Raw genomic sequence first — 25,397 nt, 5'->3', positions numbered from 1 at the left:
TCCTTTTGCCCAAACCCCCACATCGGATGAGCCTTTGCCGATCGATGCTTAAAGTTGACAAATTTAATCACTGACCCTTGTCACCGTCACGTTCGCTTGTAATCGGTTTTCGGTGGTTTCCCTTACGGGGAAAAAGATTTCGTTTTTTCACTTTCCGTTGCTTGCCACAGCAGGAGCGTGGACCCTGGGGTTGGGTCCGGTGTCAAAGCATCCCAGCCAAACCCGACGTCACAACGAGGGATAAAAATTGAATTTCAATTTTCATCGCACACAGATGCCCATCTTTGTCGGTGCACTCAGAATTCCTTTCCAGCCGCAAACTTTTGCATCAAGAGGGGATGAAATAACAAAAAATAGAGCTTTCTGTGAGTGAAGATCCCTTTTGTGTGTGTGCGAGCCAGTGAGTGGGTGTATGTGTGTGTTTGGTTCGTTCCTGCAAATCCTTTCCCAGCGGTGCCGCGGTACGAGTGGAGAATGCATTATTTTCGGGATATTTTTTCCCGATCCAACTACTTTCTTCACTTTTTAGGCCACCCTTTTTCATCCCGTGGCCATTGTCCTTGGCATCTCTTCCATTCATTATTTGTTTCGCTCCTTTTTTCCCACGGACCCTCTACCCTATTCAGTGTACGGTCCATTCGCTAAGATATTTTTTCATCCTCCCTTTTTTTTTCTCGACACTTTTCATTCCAGACCATTTGCGCTCCGAAACGAAAGTTAGACGGATGAACAGCGGTCCGTGGACCAACCCGAGGACCATCCCGCCGAAGCTCGGAAAAGCGTGAAAGCTGTTAGGAGGCCGTGCCGCACCGCTGCCCGGCGAAACTTCACCGTTCGACGGAGCCGCCGGGGGCCGAAGCGCGCGCAACGGAGAGGAAAACCAATTATGATGTGAGAAAAATCTGGTCCGAGGTTTTTTGCCCCACGGTGCAGTGCAAAAATGGAAATTTGAGAACGTACAAAAAAGTGCAAAAAAAAACACCAGAGTTCAAGGATCCGTAAACGGGCACAGGGAGCGCATAGGGAAGGAACGAAGAATGTGTAGCTACGACTCGAGAGTTCTAAAATTATATCAGCTCCGGGAAGAAAACAAAGCCACGGCGGGAAACGTTGCACCAGGAAAATTTGCGCGAACACAAAACTGGCTTTAATTTTCCCTTTTCGACTAGTCCTTCGCTGTTTCACGCCCGAATTTTGCCCCGAAGGACAAAACGAACGCCGGCTCAGATTGTGGACAGTGCCGTAATGAGGAAACTGTGTAGGAGAAGCGAATTGTTACAAACGAAGCGCAATTAGATTTGTTGGCGTGTGAATAAAATCATAAACCCCTTTTTTTGGGGTTGTTTTTCTGGTCAACAACAATTGTTCTCGGGTTGACGCAAACGTTTGACGGCGTGAAACATTTCGTGGCGGGCTTAGAGAAGCTTTGCTAGCTGCCTGATTGCTTGTGTGCGTGAGAGGTTAATTCAATCAACCCCCGGCCAGCGCCCATTGTGGTTCGCTGTATTTCGGCGTTCGTTTATTAGCGAATTTCCCGGGACATTTTTATTCTATAGCAATTTCCTTTCGCCACTGTTCTTTCAGATGACGGAAATTATGGGCTTTTGCGTGCTGTTTGGATTGTGTGACGGGCAGTTTCCAATCGGTTAAGTGAACAAAGTGCTTTTTCAGGTCAAACAATCGTACACACCAACCTGGCGAGCGGGGGAGAACGCTTTCACACCCTTCAAGGACTTGACGCTGCGGGTGGGCAGGTGTTTGTTTATGGGTGTTTTGTGTGTTTGTAAACGCGTGTGCCCGTCAGTGAGTGTATACATGGTTGTGTGAGTGCGTTTGATTTTTTTGTTGTTGTGGCACAAGGAGGAGCCACTTCCGGTAGTTGCAAATTTTATGACCGTTTGACTGCCACCGAAAGCCAGCTAACGAAAGCCAGCTAACGAATGTAAACCGGAACCCGGTGGGAGGTGACGGCAGAGGCGGCGTAAAGCAAACTAAATCAGTGGGTAAAAATAACAAATCACAGCAAATTAAACTAACGTGACTTGTTTCGTGCTTCACGGTTCGCGTGTGCCGCTGAGATTTTCGGTGTGAAGTGTGCTGCGAGCTGCGAGAGTAGGGCAAACAAACTGCGTGGCATAAATAATCGATTCGGGCCGCGAAGCGACCGCAGAGCATGAGGTTGGCGCGTGGCTGTATGGAAATTTACAACCGTCGGCGGCCGGCCGGGGACGCTTCCGGTGCTCCGGTGGAGATGAATGCCACGGGGCGGGAGAGCACGCTCCGAGCGTACGACAGTTGCAGCGATGGCGTGGCGGCGTTGGTGGCTTTTCCGGCCCACACCGTGGCCAGCAGCAGGGTCGAGGGAGCGGAAGGACGGAGCACTGGTGGGGGCGATCCGGAGCACGACACGGCAACGACTCCGTGGCCCGCCTGCGACTTCCAAGACGAACGCAGGGACAGCTCCGGTACAAGCTTGCATCGATCGCTTACGACGGGAAGGACGCAGCAGGAGGAGGAGAATGACGAGGAGGTGCAGGACAAACAAGGCGGCCGATGGAAAATACGCGGCAGGCTCTACCATCGATCCCGCGTGCACCTGTTGCTGGTCGCTGTCGTGCTGCTGACACAAATGTTTGTAAATATTAGAATAGGTAAGTGTCAAACACCTTTTTCCCCAACCTCCGGAAGATGCGCCATCATTATTGGATAATTTTTTTATGATTATTCAGATGGTTGGTTTGTATCTCGTGTGTATGAACTAGGACTTATATGTCGGCTTTGTCTGTCACTATCACACAGACATATCATTGAATATTACTAACAATTTGTATAATTATCTTTTAACATATGACAACTTTAAATTTTGATTTAATTTAATTTTATTTAACAATATTGAATAACATGAACACCATATTAGAAAAGGGTTTAGGTATTACCAGCTTTTCTTCAAATGAGAGACACTTGCACTGTTATTCCTCTCTTCCTACATACCAGATTTTGTGTTTGAGATAACAAAATATCATCCAAAGTTTTTATGATGCTACATCTTCCCTCGAGAACTGTTCCAATCAGATAAAGTACAAACAGTAGTTTTTAAACTATTAATCTTATTTTAAAAGCGTAAGCTTGATTTCACATACGTTCATGAAACCAACTGTCCTCCTCTTCTTGGCAAAACGACCGTCTTAGGGTTATGCCTTCCCTTGAAGGGTTTGCTAAACACGTTACCTTTTTAAATACGTAGGTGGTTAGTCCTTTCGTACAGGGGAGGGTCCGGTCTTGGTTGAGATTCGAACCCACACTGTCGAGTTGGTGAGCCCCGGCGCTCATGGGCCGATTATGTAAGTGGCGCTACCGCATTTTTTTTTTATAAATTTTATGTCTCTTGGGAACGAATAGAAAGTAAATTTGTTAATACCACCACACGTACTACTATACAACCACAATAAACTATGTTACATTGTATTTACATTTGACCAACCTGATTTGTGATAACTTTTTGTTCGTAAACTAGATAAATAAACAGATAATTTGCATGCAAACTATAAGAAATCAATATTCAAAAATATAGATGCTCCTTTCAAAAGTTTTTAAGTGTCCAATGTCAAAAATCAATCAGTAGTGAAAGGTTATTGATATTTCTCCATGTAACTTGCCTGCTTCTTACCTAATAGTTTGGATAAATATTATTTTCGTTATTAACAATCAAAATATAATCATTCCTATAAATTCCAATTTTACGAACTACTGCAAACACCACCATATGGCAGGGTTAGTAAAATATAGTGTGATGCATGCTGTATCCAGAACTGTTCTTGATTCTATAACGATTTGACGGATTCGTGACGAAAAGCAATCAAACACTCATGACACCAATTTCCAGTACAAAGCGAATCAAATTAACCACTTTTGACATGTGTCAAATGATGGCGCCGTCGCGGGTGCGTCATAAACGCTGCCATGCTCATCCCGTAACGATTCTCGCTAATTCATGCTGAAACAGTTTGCTGAAAGTTCCCCGGGCGGCGAAACTGTCATCACATACCGTTTAACGTTTTACGGCGACGGGTTTGGTTTGGCGCGGTTCGGTACGAGAACGTCAGCCCGGCCCCCAAACCCCCCTGGGGAGTGCTCTGAATTCACATTCATAATCCATCGGTCGAACCCACGACCGGCGCCCGCTCCCAGGCAGTGATTCTCCATTTTGACACCTTGACAGACGTGAATTTGTCCCGAATATTTTATGACGTCGTGTCGTCAGACATATCGGTTCACGTCATCTCGCGTGGGCACCTCCATCCCGGCGCCACAGAAACCAGCATCCCCCATGCCCCCTCGGGTAGGGTAATATCCGATCTCATTACTCATTCCGGGCACTGGCACTTCCTCGCCCTAGGGATGGCGGCAGCCTGCAGAAGGGAGAAGGGGCGAAGTTTGCGGGCCGATCATTTTCCCAGCCCCCTCCCCCCCATCAAACCGCTGCGGTGTGCATGCGTGCGTTTCTTTTGTTTGACGAAAAACTTGTCGCCGTAGAATAGGCAAGGGCTCGAAGAATCGGAACCACGTCTTTCTGACGGCGTTGCGGTGGCGCTTGGCAGCTGCTTAGCACGCCATCCATCATCCACGCAGACAATCCACAGTGGCAGAGACGACGTGCCCGGATGGCTGCAGGAAATTTGCTCATTCAATTATAAGATTGATGCATATGCACGTGGGATAAATTTAATGAGTTTTTAATTCTGGCTGCGAAAGTCGAAGAGGAACGACTTTCCCGAGGGCGGGGGATCGGTGTGTGACGGGTAAGAGATGTGTAAGTGACGGGTTAAATTAAAAGATTTTCTGTACATCGTTCTGATCAGCACGTCTTTTGTTTTTCTTTTTATGATAAAATGAAATCATAATGAATCAAATTTTACTGTATTAACCACCAAAAAGGCAATGGATTTATTTAAATAAAACACCATCATTTATCATGCTATTATTTTACGGCTCTTGATTAAGCTTGCGATACAACATTTCTCGGAATTGAGTATGCTTTTCCACAAATTGTTATGGCAACACCATCACGTTGCGATTCATAGCATCGACAAAGTGTTGTACTTTTACTTATGCTAACGAAGCAGCACGAATCGGTAACCATGCCGCAAGCTGGAGAAGCACAATGTAGCCCAGTTGCTCCAGCTCGGTTATATGCCTGCTGCCAGCTGAACGTTCCCCGTGACGTATGGACCCAAACCCGTCCGCTGGTCACACGCACCTGGAAGTGTGAGATTTATGGTCGGTAATTATTCACGGCACCGAACGCGATGCAATATTTATGCGTGCCGCAATCGCCGAACGATGAGCTTCAGCCGGACGGCAGCAACGACGTCCACGCCCAGGATCGGGTTCCACCGGGTCAGCGGAATCGAATTGGAAAAAGTCGGCTCCCACCGACGCGCGGTCGGTTCCATTTCGGACGTCCCGCCTCTCCGCCGGACTGATGCATTCCCGGAAACCGATCCGAGCATCGGGCGGATTAGCAAGCGTTTTGGGTTGACGGGCTTTTAATTGATTCCCTCCTGGAGCCCTGGAGGTGATTGAAAGGCCTCGGCAGCTGCTGCCGACTCCCTCGTGGGGGCGGGGGCGAATGGTTTTACGGTACGCTCACACAGGATACAGCAAATCCCACGCACGCGGCCATCATCACCTGGTACTGGGCAAACGCATTAGCAAAATCGCTCCCATACCCGCCCCAAAGCTGGCTTTAGCTGACGCTCCTGCCCCGATCGTATCCTGTCGCGATGGAGAAAGACCCAAACACCGGGATGATGGGTGGGTTGCCGTTACTTAATTGCATATGAATATTTGATGCTGCGGGAAGACTAGCAACGTTGCGGCTTCGGTAATTACCGGTGGACCGTTCGAAGGCTGTTTTGGGAGGGGGTGGGGAGAGAGGGGGGGGGGGGCTGGTTGAGTGAGCTGGGGGGCATCCTGCACATCATGGTCCGGAAATTTCTTCTGCCGGAACTGCTCCGGTCCCGGGGTCTGCTCTCGACCGGGACGAGTGCATACGAGGCTTAGAGGAAAGTGTAAGGTTCGCTGCATTCAAAGTTGGTTGCGTTGCGATCTCTCATCAAATTCCTATAGTTCCCGTATTTGTTTTCATTTTCGTAGCTAAAATTGCAGATAATTGCACTAGGCAAGGTTTGAAAGGAATGTAATAAATTCAACAATGATTTAGATTCGTTTGAAATTTCACAATGAGGTAAAATTTACGTGTGAATTAATGCACCACAGCGTCTGTTCAAAGTCCACAAACTTCGAGCTGAATATGGAAATCCTCGGAAGATCGTGACGATGAACCACCCAGCCGGTTCAATGGTAATGCATTTGGCGGTCCCCATTGTCATTGTCGTCGTTGCACCGTCGTTTGCATTTCCGCGAGATAAGATTGCGATAAGAGATGCAAATTACGCCCAGTGCGCAGCTGCTGCTGCCGCTTCTAAACGACGCTTTCACACCTGGCCAATAACAAGCCATCGTACAGCTCGGACCGGATCAGACGCGTACAGTTTGAAACGTACCTTACATTTCAGTCGAAGGCTTCAGGTGGCGTTTGAAGTGTTCATTACAACGTATCCGCCGTAGCAAGACACGTTGGACGTTGAAGTACCCGCCCGGTGCAAGCATATGTTGCCGGCGTGTTAAACATATTAAATCAAAGCGAAGCGCTGTGGCCTCATCAGCCTCTCAATTTGGCCCGTGGAAGGGCAGTAGCAGTCGTGCAATATGTTATACTGCTCGTTAAATATGATTACACATTACGAAATGCCAGTGCCGTGCGTGGTGAATGAGAATTTAATAGATTGAAGCGCCTTTTAATCGTTCCCGGCCATCAGAAGACACATTGCGATCGCGCTAAATATGGCGCCGAACGAGGGAAAAACGCAGTCTCATAGCTTTGCTATAATTTCTGCGTAAAACCGACAACCCAGAAGGGCCACAATGATTCGGATGCGTTCCATTCATTCATTCCTTTTTTTTTTTGAATATCACTTTCATCCTCTTCACTCGGCGTAAGGACACGCTCGCTCGCTATCGCCGTAGCAGCAGGCCGATTTGCTGCGACACGAACCGCTTATCATTTCGTTGCGCTCGGAATGGTGCTTAAAATATATATAAATATTTTTTTGGATTTTTTTTTCAGTCCAACAACCATCTCCTTTCGCTCCGGTTGTGGCATACGTTGTGTCCCGCGGTCGGTGCTCAAGCACACCATTCCAGCAGGATTTTAATAGGCGCTGCTGCGCGCCAAAGGTGCGCCATTTGGCCGGGAAGGTTGTGGTAATGTTTGTCATGGCACAATAATTTTCTTCCTTTTTTTTCTCTCTCTTTGGTTTCTTCGCTTGGGCTATCAATTCATCTGTCCTCCAACCACCCGGACGGGGCGGTCCCTTTGGCGACCGGCAACAAATTCAAGCCGTACGTGCTAAGCGGGAACGATGTTTTAATGTCGAAGGTGGAAGGCGCAGCACAATATGGCAACAGGCATGTACGGGCACACACAAACATATTTTCTCCGGCACAGCAGAACGCAGGGACAGCTCCGATCGTCCCATCTCATTAAAAATAAAGCAGTAAAACCTGCCCCAAAAGCGAATCACGTCCCACCGGTTATGTTTCATTGGGCGAAAGTTTATTAGGAAATAAAACGTGGGACCCGTGGGTTTCACGCGAGTGGCGTTCAGATGGCTAAAGGTGATTGCCATGGATGTCTCCCAAAGGGCCCGGACACGTGGGTGAAGCCGTGCAACCCGTATCGGTCCTTTTACACTTTTTTTCTTTCGGTTCGTTGTTTCATCCATTCTTTAAGCGGCGAAACGAATGATGATTGGGGCGGCGTCCTTCGCCCATGATTGGCGCTTGAGGCAGGATTGTGGCTTTTTTTGTTTTTTTGCTGTGCGAAATTAAAAAGAGCAAACAAAAAGAAAGAAGAGAGAGTCGGTGGAAACACGAGAAAAGAAAGCAGCTGGATAATATTTCTTTCCCGGGCCAGGTGCAAGTATCCGTTGCAAACGAGCAAGCGAAAATCAATTAATGGAACATATTTTGCTGTTGTTTAATTTTGCTTCTGTCACGCTTTCTCCGCAAACTCCAGTAAAGACGGATGCTTTTGCTATGGCAAAACAAGGTGTGGAATATCATTTTCTTTAAATTGTTTATTCGCGCTTTGATTGAACTGCTTCTATGTTGAGGCTCCAACTCTGCCAAGAAAATGACGGTCGATCATGAAATGGTTTAAAAAATGCGTGTCCTTGCAAACGATAATTATCTAAAGCGACGGCTAGACACAGCGGAATTCGCACGAATATTCCCGCCGTCCAGCGGGAATCCCGCTGGATGACGGGAAACTCCATATGAAAAAAACGGATTTCGTTCCCGCTATGTTTAAAAAACGCGAAACTACGACCCGGCGGGAACGGACGCATTTGCTTAATTGAAACGTTTCATGAAAAGTTCATTCGCTTGCTACAACAACGTCGGTATGGGCAACGTATATGGATGCGACCGATGTTGTTGGAGAGAAACCAAAAAGCGAGTAGTCTTCGACGCAAAATTTTGGAGGAGGAACTCAACAACACCATTCATAAACTTTATATTTGATAATGACTCACAATTCCACTTTTACCTGCCGCCAATTTAGATCACGTAAACAAACTAAAACGTAAACAAAGCTTCACTTTGACAGATCGGACGAATAAGCTCGTTCCCGCTGGATATTCTGTCGAATCTGGGCTACTTTTTCCCGTTCCCGCCACCGGGAATTCCAGGCAAGTTTAAACAGCGGTTAAGAGGAAGGGCCGGAAATTCGGTCCCAAACGCGTAAGGAACAAACAGGGTGAACCTTACGAACCAATTGGGAGAAAAATGGTGGTCCAACTCAAATAAAATGGTGGACAAATTGAGGGCCATGCCTCCGGGGAGTTCGTGTTGAACATTTACAGCATCGCTCTTGTTCATGTGCTCATGCGGTCTGAGTTTGTCTCTGTAGGCGGCTCCCGGATGAGGATTGCCCGGGATGGTTTTATGTGTCGAGAATTTTCGAGCAAAGCGGTGACAAAAATGTAACACCACAATGCTGCAACATTAATGACTCTGGTGGTCCCGAATTGGACGAAACCATTCTTCCACCGCATGATGATGATGATGATGATGATAGCGATGCTGACGGTGAGCACAATGATGATGGGAACAAGGATGACGATAATGGTACTGCGGGTTGTTGCACTGATGGAAATGTTCGCCAACGTGAAACTTTGTCTCTCCTGCGGCGATTATTGTTCGTTTAAAAAAAAATCCCATTCAAGACAGTGAAACCTTCTGTCTATGGATGGATACCGGACCAACACTGACGGTCCTTTTTTTTTGCTCCCCAATCGTAACGGCTCGTGCGGCGTAAAAGATGGAGTTAATAAATGAAACATTATAGCGCGTCCTTCACGCACCCGTCCCGGCTGTTGTGTCCGGAAGGTGGCGTTCGCGGAATGTGCGTGCGGCTGCGAGAAGTCGTGTCCGTCGCACGAATGACCACATGTTCCGACACTTGCGACACGTCATCCTAGACGCTCGGAGGCGAACTGGGGGGACCGGGAGCACTCGTCTCCGATGCGATTATCATCCTAATGATGATGTTTACACGTTTGATGTTGGAAGTTTTCCGTACCCGCTTGCCGGAGGAGGACGCGTGAGCCACACCGGTCAGCACCGTTTTGGAGAAATGAATCCCATGCCAGCCGGGGCCTAGGAGCCGGCGATTAGCGGACCCGGACAAGAAAGTGTCCACCAAAACGGGCGGAACGAAAAACGGTACCCTAATAGCAGCCGAGCACTGTTAAGTGAGATGAAAAATGATCCGCCATTTAGCGGTAATCTTTGGTATGGGATTACACTTGGCGGTTTCGGCCCGGGCGTCCTTTCCGGCGTCCATCTTGGGGACAATAATTCAATTTATATGCTCGAGCCGGAAATGTTACGGCTCTTACCTAACACCGCCGGCCATTGTGGGTGGTCATTTTTTGGATGATAAAGTGGAATTTGCTTTCGCTACGATGACCGTCGGCGAACGAGCGCATGGTTTGTAAGTGTATTGTTAAGCTGGCTGTTAGTTGAGGACATAAGTTGAAATTTGGAATTGTTTTGTTAGCCATACAAATCCATTGTGTTCAGTAATCTTGTAATTAAGTATCCATATGAGAAAACCGTTATCTGCCTCGTATCTAATTCAATAACATATGTGTTTCTTAGTTCTCAAAACATACTCAATGTTTGAACTTTATCTGCTTTAGGAGGAGTTATTTTATACATCGTACCTGAAAAAAGTATTTATTTTGTTTCATCTATAAACGAGAGATGATGTGCAATTTTTTTAAAAATATTTTATTTCTTTTTATATTTTATTTTTATTCTGTTGGTCAAATCAAATAACACAGAGCTAAGCTAAAATATGCTTTTTATCGAGCTAACTCTTTGATATACAAGTATTCTTCAATTAGTTTTTTGTTCAGAAAATAAACCACTGCCTTGTTGAGTTTATCGTTTGGGTTTTCATTCATTGACACACAATTATTTGACTACTTCTTCTACTGCTATTAGTTTTAGAAAACAAATCCTGAGGACTTTCTTCAACATTTATAAATTCAATACTTTTGAGACACCCTTTCAATCTTCATCCGTATCGTATCATCCGGATCATTAGAAATAAACCGAAAAGTTGACAGACATCCTGAAGTTCCAGTCAATCTTCATTCGGGCCAGTATTGCAAAAAGCAGAAAGACATACAAATAACTGTAGGAAATCTCCTTTTTTTCCTTTTTGTCATTTGAACACAAAGTCAAGGAAATGGCAACCAAATCTATGATGAGGGTTTGCTCTGGTGGACGTAATTCGAAGTGGACGAGTAACGAGAATTTAATCCACTCTTCCCAGCTGTTCATAGATTTAAGCTGTTAGTACCGAGACAATGAGAATAGTTTGAAGCAACCGGTTATTCTTCCGATAGACATCAGCTGTCCATGGTCAGTTGTAAACTGAAGAATATAAATGTAAAGGGATTTGCCACTTGATGGGTTCGGAGCTTAATGTTTGAAATGTTCATCGTCCATTGCATGTTATCGCTGCTATGACTCTTACCATGTTTGAACATAAATACATTCTAAAAAATACTTTAACTCGTACCTCCAAGTGATTTAAGGATCTATGTTGGAGAAAAAGTATAATATTCGACAGCTTCCTCATTGCTTGGGTTTCGTAACTAGAAAAAAGAATCATAGACACCGTCGCACCAGCCTGACACTGTTCCTTTGAAGGAATTCCCCAGCTCCAATAAGATTTAAGTCAAGGATGGTATGCTCCCACAAAGCAGTGAAGAAATCCTTTTCACCATAACTGTTTATTTCCATTGTAGACATCGACCTGTTCGCGCTGTTCGTTTCGTTTTTTATTTCGTCCGGCTTCGTCTTATTAACGGCGTCCTTCTGGACGGTGTGCTTTCAACTGTCACATCAACCAGCTTCAGCCGCATGGTTTGTTGCGGAGGATCAAGCGGACTGGCGATTTTCTTTTTTATTTGCGAATTTTATTTCTCGACGAACGCGACGACCCCTACCCGCGGGACCAGCTACCCCGTTCGCGAACGCTTCCCAGACACTGACGGCGCGCCGACAATCGGTTTGTTGCACAACCAAACAGTCGGTCTTCAATTTTGCCTTTCGTTGACATTTTCCTTAGGCATCCCGGTCGGGTCCGGGCAGCATTATGGGATATTTTCCCAGCCGGAAAGAAGCGACGGCGACCAAAAGCGAGCACTACAAATTTTTCTCTCTTTTCCTTTGCCCTGCATCTCTTATCTCCTAAATGCGAATGGAATTTAATTTAAAATGCTTCTCCTTCCTAAGCCACCCCCAGCAAGAGTTCACTCGGGCCAGCGAATGGGGTTTCTTTTCTTTGCCCTTTCCACCCGACCAGTTATGATCTTAATTAAGTGATAAAGCATTTTTTCATTCACTCTTCGGTCTCTTTCATTGCCGGGTACCTTCGGTTGGGGTTGGATCGGTCGCCGGTCCGAACCTCGTACGGGATACGAACGCCTGCACGACCGTCCTATCTTTCGATCATCCATTTGGCGACGCTCCTGCCCCAATCCGTTTTCCCTGCCTTCCTACTCGCCATCTTGCCTCATCGCTGTCCGGTGTGAGAACATCAATCTTCGGCATTCACTCTGGCGCATTCTACAATTTATCACGAAACCGTGTACAATTTCGGCTCCCGAATTGTACCCTGCTCCGCCAGGAGTCGATCGGAAGACGTGCTTCTTTTACTTTCCCTCCCTTCCGCCGCGTGTGACTTTAGGAATAGTTTTCATTGCCTTCCAACACTTCTTTTTCCCCGCAGCATCGACTTTTCGCCTCGACTCCCGGGGGGGTTGGTCTTTCGACTGTTGAGAATTGTTGACATTATTGGAATGTTTGCCATTATTTGGTATTCCTGCAGCGATTGCATGGTGGCGATGAGTTGGCAATGCCCTATTCCGTGCACAACTTTTACGCTTTGCGGTTGCGCTCGGTTCTCCAGCAGGAGCAAGTCTGCCATCAATTATTATTATCGCCGTTTTATCAAGTCGACGTACTTGGCGATGGACTTTGGGGTCACATTTTTCCATGAACACTATGGATCAGTTCGTTTCGGTAGTGTGAAGAATTCAAATCGTATGCAAATTGTACCAAATTCCTTTGAAACTGGTTCAGAAGCATGACACAACCCTTCTATCCCCATCTTATACCAGTCGCTGGTGTATGATGATAGTCCCATTCATTTGTTCAAAAGTGACATGCTAGAGAACAACCCCTTTTGACCTGAGCGCATCCAGGAAAATCATATCCCCATGCAATTTGCCGTCCAGCTTGGGCGGAGAGTCTCGTTATTTTTATCTGACCCAGGCGACTCTCCTACGGTAAAACTTACCCAAAGCCGAGCCAAACGATCCCACAAAGAATGCATACGGAGCGTGCATTTGCATAAAATATCGAATTTAGTATGTAAATATGTTTTTGTTTGTCACAGAGCGTCCTTGTAATTCAATTCCAACTCGCATCCGCTCGCAAAGGGAGTGCTGCCCTTGGCCACGATGCACAGTGGGTTGGTTTAGGTTGGCGTCCGTGCTCCTGAAGTCAGTTCGACAACGTTTGCTACCAGCAACGAACTGACACGAATTTCGTCTCATGTTGCGCAATGGAGCGGAAGCATACTATTGCAGGCAGGCGAGGCAAATCCACTGAAATGCATTCATCTTGTACGAGCTTTGCCGATGCCTTGTGTCGTAAAACAGGCCCAAGAAAGGCATCATCAGAATGATGCATTTTCCAAACCTCCCCCCCACCCCCAGGGAAACACTGGCTGTCGTTGGCAGAATGGCGGCAACATTCTTGACATTCCCAAAGTCGCACTCGCACTCGAGGCAACTTTGCAAAAGTCGCTTCCCGAACACAATGGGAGAACGCAAAAACGGAGGGCGAGTGGTCCGGAGTCTGCGCGAGGTAGGGTAGCTTAATTTATGAGCTGTACCAAACGGGGCGGTGGAAACTATTTGGAAAATGAAAAATAGTTCACCAACGAAACGACAAACCTACGCTTACATAATCGTAAAACGGTTGCCAAACGACCCAGAAAAGACCGGTTAATTTCGGTCCCAAACCCCTCCCGCTCGCCCAGCTTTCCCAGGGAAAAGGCCCGACGCCCGAGAGAAGGTTGCGCGGATTTCAGCAAATGAAAATGAATTGGTTTATCAATTATGAAATCGTTTGAAAGTTGGAATGAAGCACACGGAGCAGTATACCTTCCATTAAGTGCAAACTTCATATACCTCCCGAGATTGCGGATTGCCAGCTTTTCACCCCGGTCGCTGCCAAAACAATTGTGTAAAGTTTCGCAAAGACGTTGGCATTAAACATGACAATAAAATTGCACCCCGAAGCACCCTTATCGTGGCCGTAATGTGCGAAGATGAACGATGCTGTTTAACATCGATTGTTATGCTGCGCCGACCGGCCGTTTGGCCTTTTCCGGGTGGTCCGTGCGGATAGGGCGACGAAAGTTTTTCGGTGGCTTCATTATTTTTCTGTGGATACCGTTGGGCGTTTGTTGTTTACTCTTTCCTCCAACAAAATTACCTAAAAGTCATAAAAAGGTTCAGGTTTTTAAATGGTCCAGGTTTTGAATGGGAAACGCAATTTACTCGAGGCGCGGTATGTTTGTGGAAAACGTTTTTCCTTCGGCCATTTGTCATTCAGTAATGACGCATTCAGATCACACTTTACTTCCGGTACTTTTTAATTTTCAATTTGATTTATAACGTTCCGCTGTGCCATTTATTAAATCCTCTACAAATGCCTTAAAGCTTCCGTTACAGTCAAATTGTCCAGTGGTAACATAGTTTTGTCTATTGGTAATTGGTTTTCGGTACATCTTCCTTGTTCGGGTGTGTGAAACGTATAAAGCCAATTGATAAGAGCCCCGTGATGGATGGACACTATACCGTTCCATAATCATGATACCGGGTAATGATGAGTGTTTTGCCACTCGAAGCGAATGCTCCGGACGTGAGCAGCGATCCAAGTGCGATCTGAAGATACATAACCAATAATTAGCATCGATCAGGGGCTTATTTCGAAGCCTGAAGACGTAGGAAAAGCTCGTTATGTTCACGATTCGGACATAAGTGGCGGGGAAAAACTTTCAACCACATGATAAAGGGACCAACGGCAAACGGGAAATAAGTAATCGGGTTGAGGCATTTCTAGTGGACGGTTTCGTTCATTCCATCTTCTCCTAAATTCAGCGGAGTAGTTAAGTAGAGTTGAGGGCAACTTTTGTACGCCCTTCTCGGGTGTTCGTAAACGTGCTCACATATTTGGCTGTATTTGCTAGCGGCATCCTATGCTAGTTTGTCCGCAGCTCGCAGGAAATGGCACTCGCTGTAGTTTTCCGACAGCTTTCCTCTCGTTTCCTCCCCCCAATCTGTATCTGTTCCATCGCCCATCCCTTGATACTGATGTTTTTCTTTATTGGAAAAGTTTTAACAAGGCATCAAGCGATACAAGAAATTGTGCGGATTGCTTCGGTGCGGTTCTTTTTGAGCGGAACGGGAGAAAGTATTTATGAAGTAAAGTTAACCTATCATGCATCTTCCGAGGATGGGGCCAGCGACAATGTGCCGCTTCCCGAAAGATCATTGATAGCGAGTGGTCTTGCAGTCTTTCCGAGATCATAAACGGTTCTCAACTGCTTGCAGCCTTTCTTGCTCGAAAACACAGCGTAACCGAAAAAAAGAAAACGGTGCATTATTTGATTGGTTCCGAATCATTCTTTTATAATAACCACCCGGAGTGGTTCGGAAAATATACATTCCCATTTGCCCCTTTGGTGCCCGCTTGGAATGATATTAAAAATTCCCCATCCTAGTTTGTGCGGAAGTAATTCGCTTCAAGCAGCGAACTTTTTCTCGCCACGAAGAAAATTGTGCCTTGCATCGCGGTAATAGTGGTGGAAGTAAACAACGGATAAACTTTTCAAATCACTTTTCAGTACGCCCTCGACGGGATGATAAATTGAACATTATGATTCCAGGTGAGCAAATTCTGAACAGCTCACCGATGGGCCGTAACGAGGGGGAAAACATAGTTGAAGTGGGGGAGAGCGCCGTAGCTAAATAAAACCTTCTAGCACAATTGCTATTGCAGAAGCACTAACGTCTTTCCAACGTTCGTAACGTAGAGAACAGAAATTGTGAAGAAGCAAAGTTGCAGAAAGCTTCGCTGGGGAAATCCTAACGCAAGGGTAAACAGCAAGTGGAGAAAGAGAAAAAAAGAGATAAAACTCCAGAAAATATTGTAGATTGAATTGAAAAATCAAAGATGCGAAAATGATTGCGGCAAAGACCCGAGAACTAGTACTCCAAGCGGACGCGGGTACGGGAGTTGATCAAAATTGATGTTTTTATATGCTGATCGGATCGTCTGCGCCGGTAAGATGTCGCATGCGGACGTTACCGCATCGGGCTGTGGTGGAAGATGTCATCCAGTTTGTTTCATTTCGTTCCTCCCGGTTCGCTCGGATGCGAATTGCTGGTGGTGGTGAAAATTCGTACCGTGCGACTTTCGGTCGTGCCGGGGCAGAGGGGAACGAACGAAGCGAACGACTGGAAACCACGACTAGGAAAGCTTCCCTTTGCTCGATTGCCTTGGTGCGAGTGGCAGCGTTTTTTTTTTCCACCGTGAAAGTGAAAGAGTGGGTTACAAAGCACACTTCTTTTTTTTCTCCTCCCCGATGGAGTAAGACGGGGTTGGTTTGGTGATCTTCTCCTCCCAACGAGGCGACCCGCGCCGTGCCACCGATAGCGCAGTTACCACCTTATCTCTTTGAGTCCGTGTCTTCTTGGTTTGCTGAGTGGTGCTCGGTTTTCCTACTTTTTCCATGCCCGATTCAGACGAAATTGAATTGTTGTAGATTGTGTGCGGTGTTTGCTTGGTAATAGAATTTTGTCGTCTTTCCTTCCCATAGCCGCTGGATGAGTAAAACGAAGAAAAAAAATACATGGATGAAGAAAGTAGAATCAGGTAGAAACATGTTTTACTCTAGTCCGTGTACTATACCACTTTTTACCCTTTCATCATGCAGCCCAGCGCAAAAACATGAGTGCACTCGAGGACACGGAGTGGTTGGTCATTCACCACGTCAATTGAACGCACGATCGTCCCTTGCGCTGTGTTTAAGTCGTGTAGCAAGTATTGAACACACCCGATTAAAATCCTTTCTGGTCCACACTCACTCAGAAACGTAGAAACTGACGTCACACAAATCACCCGAATCCAACGCTGTCAGAAATTGTTCGCTTTTCTCAAGCGCTCACCAAAGTACGGGGCGAACAAAAAGTCAGCCTTTCCAGCTCGTTACCGGAAATGCACTCACCGCTGTCATCAAGTCACCGAGGGCGTAACATTGCACTGACAGCGGCAGGACCTCACCGTTTGCACCGGAGGTTAGCAAGTGCAAATGAAAACAATATTAATTACTATAATTATCCCAAACGCGGTCAACATTCAGCCCGTGGATCATAAATTGATTAAACGCCATGAATATGCATGATTTATCGCTGACGTTACTGCACATGGAGGTGGTGGCAATGGATGCTGCATCGTGTGTAAGTGAGCATTTGTGTTCGTGTGCAATTTTTCTCTGCCGTTTTTTCCTGTTTATTAATTTTTTTTCTTTCACCCAGCAAATTCATCGAAACACGTTTCGTCGTTTGCGTTGATGGTGAACTTTTATTATTCCGTTTCCTGCCCATGCCACCTTCCTTTGGGAGGTGCGTTTTATTTTCCTCGCTTTGGTCCGTCACCACCGTTGTTGAAGCAACAACTAGTGCGCTTGTTTCCCAAATGCACCGCAGTTGCTTCAAGTGAAAGGGTGGAAAATTTAATTTTCCATTCACTCCTCGCGGGCCTGCCTCCTTTCTGCCTCCCGTTAATTCCGTCGGTAAAATCGGCGGTGCGCTACAACGGTGGCGTGAATATAAATATTTCATTGCATTTTAATTCCCCCCCCCCCGGCCCACGGCCACGTCTTTTCGCCGCCCCCCCCCCCCCCCCCCCCCCCCACCGCTCTGCGATGCAACGTTGCGGAATGCACTCACAAAAAACCACCAAGAATTTAATACCGTACGTTCGCCGGCCAAACGATCGTTAGCGTTGTTGCGAAAGGTATCCTTAATTGGTTCGTGGCGATTGAAATTTTCCGTTCGGGGTTTTCGCGTTTTTCTCGCGCTTGTCTACAACAGATAAACCGCTCTCCATTGTGACCATTGCGGGATTAACGCGAATGTGTTTGGATTGCTGTTCTGAGGTTCCGAAAACATGTACTACTTGGTGACTAGGGCTGCTGACGGAATTTTTCCAAATTAATTGAATTTCATTAATCGTTTATCAATATTTTGACGAGTTTCCTACTGGCCGTATATTTTCTCTTTACGGAAATCTACTTATCGTTGGTAGATTGAACTAACACTACCACGATGCGAAAGCTTTAATCACTAGCGACACAATTGGTAATGAGTTTCCTCTTGTCGCTACCGATTAAACGCGCAAAATCACAGAATGCCACCATGGGGAACGGAGAAACATTACAAAAACGGTTTGAACAAGTGTATTCTCTTCATCTACCGAGTGCTTTACCTCGTCCACCCACACTGGCGGAATGTGAACGCGAATTCCACGGAATCAGCGTGGTGTGTGGTTAAAAAAATTGTGGTTGCTTCATTTAAATATTTTGATTCAATTAAAGCGTAACAAGATTTCACGCCGAGCCCTCCCGACATGTGATTAAAATTAGTCGACACAACGTTCGGTAACCAGGCGGTAGATCGTCCCCTGCCATCTAGTCCTTTTGTGGAGCATTTCCTTTGAGCATCTCCATTTTTTTTTGTGACACAACCGCATCATGCTACCCGGTCGGTATTTTCACAGTCACACACATACACATACCCAAAGGAGTATTTTGCATCGCATCGAAAAACGAGTCGCGAATTATGTGTTTGCATGTGTGTTATAAATAATGAATAATGAATAGGGCTTTGAAATTCATGACCCGGCTCACACCAGGTCGGTGGTAATTATGCTGATGCACAAACCAGCCCGAGCGACCAGGGCGATCCGGCGAAAAGAATAATCAAGCCCGACCGACATACCGCCCTATAACGAGTGTTTGTGTACAAGAGCGAAATTAACATAATTTGCAATCAACGTACGCAAATGTCGCTTCCCTATATCATTTACCGCACGCCGATTGACTGGAATAAGAGATATCTATGGGAACGGTTAAGTATTATGTCGAGCTTAAAGGTTTTGATTTTATCAAACGAAATATTATGTCCAATGTTTTGTTACAATATCGAAAAGCAATTTCAATTGAAGAAAGTGAAGTGATGTGAAAGTATTGTTTGCATCTGAAAAATCTACGGAAAAGGAAAAAAATCGGTAGGTCATGCATAGCAAATTCGATGGCAAAGGATGAAACGACGCAACACTAAGCCTCCAATTACAGAATAGAATCTTCATCCCATCCGAATTCGTCCACCAATCGTAATCCCCTTAAGCCTGTCGGGTCACATCTAGTCGGTTTGGATTATAATACTAATCAGCTTTACATTCGATGGATTCCATCTTCAATCCGTGTGGTTGAGGAGGAAAAATACCGCAGCGATCCCCCACATTACTGCGAGCAGACGAACTCTTTAGCAATCATTGTCAGCGCTATCGGGGATTAGAGCACGTGTTATTGAAAACATAAGCCCGGGTTGTTTTTTGCCCTTGTTGACAATCGGTCCGCTAGCGCTGACCACCTTTTCGAATGTCTTGCTTTCTTAAAAGTGGAATATCTCAGGCACGAACACGGCACGGTACGCACAAGCAAGGCAAATAAGCCGGGTAGGAACACACAGAAATCCTCGGCCGAAAAAAAAGGCACCCGCCTACAAAAACGGAATCAGTTTCAATCGAGTCGACCGTAATCCCCAAGATGTGTAGACAGTGAGCATGAGCAGTAAACAAAGTGGAAAACTGTACCCCAATATTACCGCAGCATTGCGGGTGGATCCAGTTTTCCGTTACCGAAATGCCAAATCATCGTAAGCCGGCGGCAATTCGACGCCGGGTCGTCGCACACGTGAAAGGACGTTTGGAAATGGCTTCGGGGTTCGCCGGTACAAGCGGAACCCATTCGGCTGGTCCTTTAAAGCCTTCCGCAGTTCCGAGATGGCTCCATCTTCCCGGCAGAAGGAAAACTGTGGCAAAACTTCATCCACATGAAGCAATCTTGATCCTTCCTTCGCATCCGATGTCCGATTTTTCCACTCGAACGGTAGTTCTGTCCGTACCGATTATCGCAGAAGTGGATGAAAATGAAAACACGATAAGAGCCGGAAAGAAGTCGTTATCGAGCTCGTTTCCTGAACCGGTTCCGAACCACCGGCGACGCTGGGCCGCTCCCAGCCACAGACTACCAGAGGGAAGTCCAGCCCATATCGACGAAAAATCGAATCAGTGGAAGCATTCTGACCAGATGCCATGTTTCGGCCGACATTTGGGTCATTTGGGCGTAAATTTTCGAGCAACTTTCCCGATCTCGACACCGGCCAACACGGTAGGGTAAGAAAGTGGAACTGCAGAAAGATTTTTCAGTCAAAAACTGTTTGAACAAGTTTCTGTACCAATTGCACATGGACCGGCACATACACTAGCTGCTCTATAATGCAACTCATTCGGGGCACCCCCGACATCGAAGACCACAGCTGGTAGATGTTTTCTTGCTAATTGGACGATTTCATGTGTCCCCAACTAAGGAAGACACTCAATTCGATATTCTTTGAACCGAGTAGTTATGATGCGATGCAAATAGATTCCTAGTTCCCCAAAAGAGCCACAGACGCCAAAGAAACCAACTTCGAGCAGTCATTTGTCTATCGTAGTTGTGTTCCTCTGTTAAAACAAGAGCTTACTGTGAAAATGGTTCATCATCTGGCTTTGTTGTCAAAGTAAACATAATTTAGAGGTTTCTTGGAATGTTAGCAACTACGAATACGTTTGAATTCATTGGTATTATCGATCATCTGCTATATACTTGGTACAATTGGAATAAGTCTTGTGAGGCAAGGCGAAAACAGTTACGTAGCAAACAAATCGATTGATAACAGGATGTTTCCGGGGCAATCATTTGTCTTCTTCTTCTTCGTGGCGTAACGACCTCTTGGTCATTACGAGACTTGTTTCCCTGTTGTACGTGGATAGTCAGTCCTCTCGTACAGGGGAGGGTCCGGTCTCGGTTGGGATTCGAACCCACGCCGTCGAGGTGGTGAGGCCTGGCGCTCATGGGCCAATTTTCTAACCGGCGCTACCGCAAAACAATTTTAAAATGGATAATTGAAAACTACTTTATTTAAACTTGGCAAAAAAGTAGCTCACATAAAATATTTAAAACCATAGTCAAAATACGGCGTTTTTGTAGTATATTGTAGGATGTTTATTTGTTTTTATCATATCATGATTTGTTCAAGCTAAAGAAATTAAAAAAGCCAGAGCCTGCAATAATTATCGAATAAAAAAAGAGTCAAATAATACAGCTGCTCTAGTTAATTTACTGTACAAAGTACGTCTTGAATCGACTGTTTTCAGAAGTTGCCGCTTCACCGTCGTTTTGTCTGTGGCGTAAAAACCACAGCTTAAATAGTGTTGTTTTCAGATTAAACTATAAGAAACTGTAAGCTATGGCTTCCGAGCGATATAGTTTCTCGCTGACCACTTTCAGCCCTTCGGGAAAACTAGTCCAGATCGAATATGCCCTTGCTGCTGTCGCTGCCGGTGCTCCGTCGGTGGGCATTAAGGCCGTCAATGGCGTCGTGATCGCGACGGAGAACAAGCAGAAGTCCATCCTGTACGATGAACACAGCGTGCCCAAGGTGGAGATGGTCACCAACCACATCGGTATAATCTACTCCGGTATGGGCCTCGACTACCGACTGCTGGTGAAGCAGGCGGGCAAGCTGGCCCAGAACTACTACCTGACCTACCGCGAGCCTATCCCCACCTCGCAGCTAGTGCAGAAGGTGGCCACCGTCATGCAGGAGTACACGCAGTCTGGTGGTGTCCGTCTGTTCGGTGTGTCCCTGTTGATCTGCGGTTGGGACGAGGGCCGACCATACCTGTTCCAGTGCGACCCGTCCGGTGCGTACTTCGCGTGGAAGGCAACGGCGATGGGCAAGAACGCCAACAATGGCAAGACGTTCCTCGAGAAGCACTACAGTGAGTATCTCGAGCTGGACGATGCGGTCCACACGGCCATCCTCACGCTGAAGGAAGGCTTCGAAGGACAGATGAACGCGGATAACATCGAAGTAGGCATTTGCGATGCGAATGGTTTCCGCTGGCTCGATCCCTCGGATGTGCAGGATTACTTGGCCAATATTCCGTAAGCGTATAATTTTTTTTTGTAAGGCATTATACATCGTGTCCTTTTTCTTTCCTCTACAATACTTTGTGGACATACGGATGTCAATGCTGTGGGAATAAACTTATGATTTGGAAATCAATCTTCTTCTATCTTGTTAGTGAATTAGTTGAAGTAGCTTGCCAAATTGTACAACATAGTTCCTGACGTAATTAAAAATTGCAGAAAAATGTTATTGCAACACTCGAATGCCATGAAAACCTTTCGTTTCAGTTTTGATTTACCTTAAAGAACTTATACATTACTATTTTGTGGAAAAGGGATCTGTGTGTCTTAAAACGAGTGCATTGCTGATGTTTTTTAAATATGATCATTTTGGACAAATTTATTGCTGGTGGGCTAGAACGTGACCTTTTTCATTTTATTGAAATATATCACTGGTTTCATCTTTCTGGGAATGGTATAACTTACTAATTAAATATATGACTTCTTCCAATGAGGAAGCGGGCTAAAACTAAGTTAGAGTGCAATTTGTAAGAGGATTTTTTGTGCGGGCACGCCAAACTCTTCGCAACTGTCACCGCGGTGATCGCATTATTCGTTCCTCCGCGCTCCGAAAATCAAATGCTGCACGGGCGGAGAATACCAAGAAGGATTAAGTTATTACTGCACCGCACCGAAACCGTTTCGAAAGTCCCCACAAAATAGCTGTTTTGCTTTAAATATTCATTCGCGCTGTTCGGAAACTCACCCCGGCTCGGAGGATTACGCCGAGTCAACTCCAAATCCGGTGAAATACTGCCTCGTGGAGAAGCGGGCCCGCGGGCGAATATTTTCGGCTGTCGGTTTCCATCTGGCTGGCGAAGAGATTTCCGAGCGAACCGAACAGCACGGAGCTAGATTTAAAATATAATGAAGTTAGGCAATTCATACCGCGCGGGACCGGCCGGTGTGGGCCGGATGGGAGTGACGACCAGGGGCAACCTATCATTATGGTCACAGAATCTTCGCTGGCTTCCTTCCGCTTGCCGTTTCAATCAACTGCGCCGCTGCTCCGCTTCGTTCGGGGCTGTCGGAAAAACCTCACCTGCCAGTGGCAGGCGGCGCTCGGTGCGGCCACAAGGCCCCGTCTCCAAGTAGGCAGAAAAATATGCTCCATCCAAGCGTGAAGAAGGCCGCCTCCCAAAATGCTGGGGAAAAAAAAACTCGGTCCTTCCATCTTCCACACGGCTCGCTGGCGCAAAAGGAGGCGCACGTTCGTTTCCCATCTTTCTGGCGCGTTGGGAGCGAATTTCGGGCTTCTTATTATTATAACGTTGAATTTATGAGATAATTAAACTTTGTGAACGATAACCACATTTTGCGGCCTGGAATCTAAGGCAACGGCGTCGGTTCGCACCGGTACGAGTGTGCGAAACATCAGGCCACCCGCCTTTGGGGGGTGGTCTCAACGAAGTCCCGATGAAACTTTGACTCGGAGCCGCCCCATGGCGTCCCGTGCCATGCTCGCGGGATGAGTCCCACCGCTCGTTTACGGGCTGATTTATCGTTGACACGACCCGTCACGCCAGACATGGCGATGTACATGAACCTGACAGTTCTTTATTTAGCGGGGAGCATTTTCCTTTCCGTTTAGCATCCCCTCGGTGTGCATTTTTCTCACATTTAGATTCCGTGGTAAAGTTTTTCGCTTATCACCCGACACATTTTTACGACGCTTAAACAAGGCATCTGCTCGCCGGAAACCGAGGGCTCCACCGAGAGAAACCCGGCCCGTGTTGCAGTTACAACCACATTTTCCGACCGAAAACCTATCGTAACAATGTCGTCGAATGCGCAAGCCTTACTCTGTGGGATCGTTATTAACGATTTCAATCGAATTTACCACCCCTCGAACATATGCCTCGTTTTGCCATCGTGCAAAGCGGATTCCTACGGAAGGCTGATAATCGTGAACATAAACCGTCCTATTAATGCAATTAAAACCCCATCTTCCCTCGCGGGGACAGCGAGCTTTCTAAAATAAACCAATGGGAAAATCGTGAGACAGCACAACCCCGCTCACGGTGGGCTTTTATCTTAATTGCAGCACGCTCGAGGTGCCATTGCTGGCGCTGTAAGCTTCCTCTGTGCCTTTTTTTCTGCTAAGCGGTTAATAAAATTTTCATAATTCCAAACCTGATTCAATTTGCCATCGGATTGCTGGCGGCGGGCAAAAGCGTCCACTTGTGTACGTGTGACGTTCCCGAGTGCCATTTGTACGGTCTGGCGATTATTTGCTCACGGGACGCGCCGGCAAACCCGGGGAAAGCATATTGGTTCGCCAACGACTGGAACGACGATGTTGAGGATAATCATAATGATGATGATGATGATGATGATGATGATGACGACGATGGGGGCTTTTCAGTTTCCGTATGGTGCCTGTGACATGTCTGGTACGATGGAAAAATGCTACCATTCTCGCAAATCTAATGCGAATGTTCACCGTTTGATGTTAGTGCAGGCGTAGAATGATGTGGCGCATCGACATACCCCTTTTTTTGCAAGTGAAAACATTTTTCCCACATGACACCAACCGGCAATGGCAAATGGTAGGAAAATGGAAAGGAAAAAAAAAAACAGCTCATTAAATGTATGCTCATGAACAAACTTAAATGGATTAATTTTATATTCTGAAAACGATGATACCTGCTGAATGTTACCTGTAACAGAAATTTTAGTTGATATTTTCTATATTTAATAAAATGAGTTATAGATCTGCAGTAGTTTAGAGTTGTAGCATATTAAAAGGTGGCAGATAAAGAAAAGTTTTAAAGCAATAATTTAAATAAATAGTATTGAGTTGAAACATGACATCTATAGAACACTAACGCTTCCGAGGCTTTTCATGAACATATTTGACTACTTCAAATTTTTAGTTTTCCTGCCACCTCACAGTGCTACCAGGTTGGACCTTGTGATCTGCTTTGTTCGTACAGGAACGCAAACTTAATAGTGAACCCTTTCCGTTAAACGATTGCCATAAGCTTCAAACGATTATTGCAAACGTAAAGCGTTAATTTCGCCTCCGGAAAGACGATCCTTACACGTACCTTTCGGTATTTATAATCAGAAACATTCCGTCTCCAGAGAATTCAACGAGTCGATTTACCGAAAGCAAGATGATGAGGTATACTACCCCAATTGTAATGTGCTACAAATTCTAATCGCTGTACGAGAGTGAAATGTTTCCCTTGAATAAAACATCTTTAAGAAGTCAGATATTGCGGATGGTATCTTCGCACGGAAAGTCTTGCTGAAATTGCAAAAATGGAATGACATGGAACGCTTACGGAAACAGACAACACAATGAGCTCACGGA

General features: G+C 46.0%; 2 protein-coding genes across 2 annotated transcripts in view; both read left to right on the top strand.

The window, feature by feature from the left end:
• Window positions 1–2,173: 2,173 nt before the first annotated feature.
• The window catches only part of LOC131262626 (neural cell adhesion molecule 2-like), a 61,957-nt gene continuing 38,733 nt past the window's right edge, over window positions 2,174–25,397 (top strand). Inside the window, exon 1 of the mRNA XM_058264678.1 lies at window positions 2,174–2,651. Within this exon, the coding sequence (XP_058120661.1) occupies window positions 2,174–2,651 (478 nt within the window). The remainder of the gene's footprint in view (window positions 2,652–25,397) is intronic.
• Window positions 21,255–22,107, top strand: LOC131260569 (proteasome subunit alpha type-2-like). Its single transcript, XM_058262331.1, has one exon. It carries the CDS (start codon window positions 21,354–21,356, stop codon window positions 22,056–22,058), a length of 705 nt encoding a protein of 234 aa, XP_058118314.1. The 5' UTR covers window positions 21,255–21,353; the 3' UTR covers window positions 22,059–22,107.

This window comes from Anopheles coustani, chromosome 3, assembly GCF_943734705.1.
Source record: "Anopheles coustani chromosome 3, idAnoCousDA_361_x.2, whole genome shotgun sequence".
NCBI lineage: Eukaryota > Metazoa > Arthropoda > Insecta > Diptera > Culicidae > Anopheles > Anopheles coustani.
This window is presented reverse-complemented; position numbering and strand designations above follow the sequence as displayed.

Coding starts and splice junctions, on each gene's coding strand:
- LOC131260569 (XM_058262331.1), top strand. CDS start 21,354: ATGGCTTCCGAGCGATATAGTTTCTCGCTGACCACTTTCAGCCCTTCG.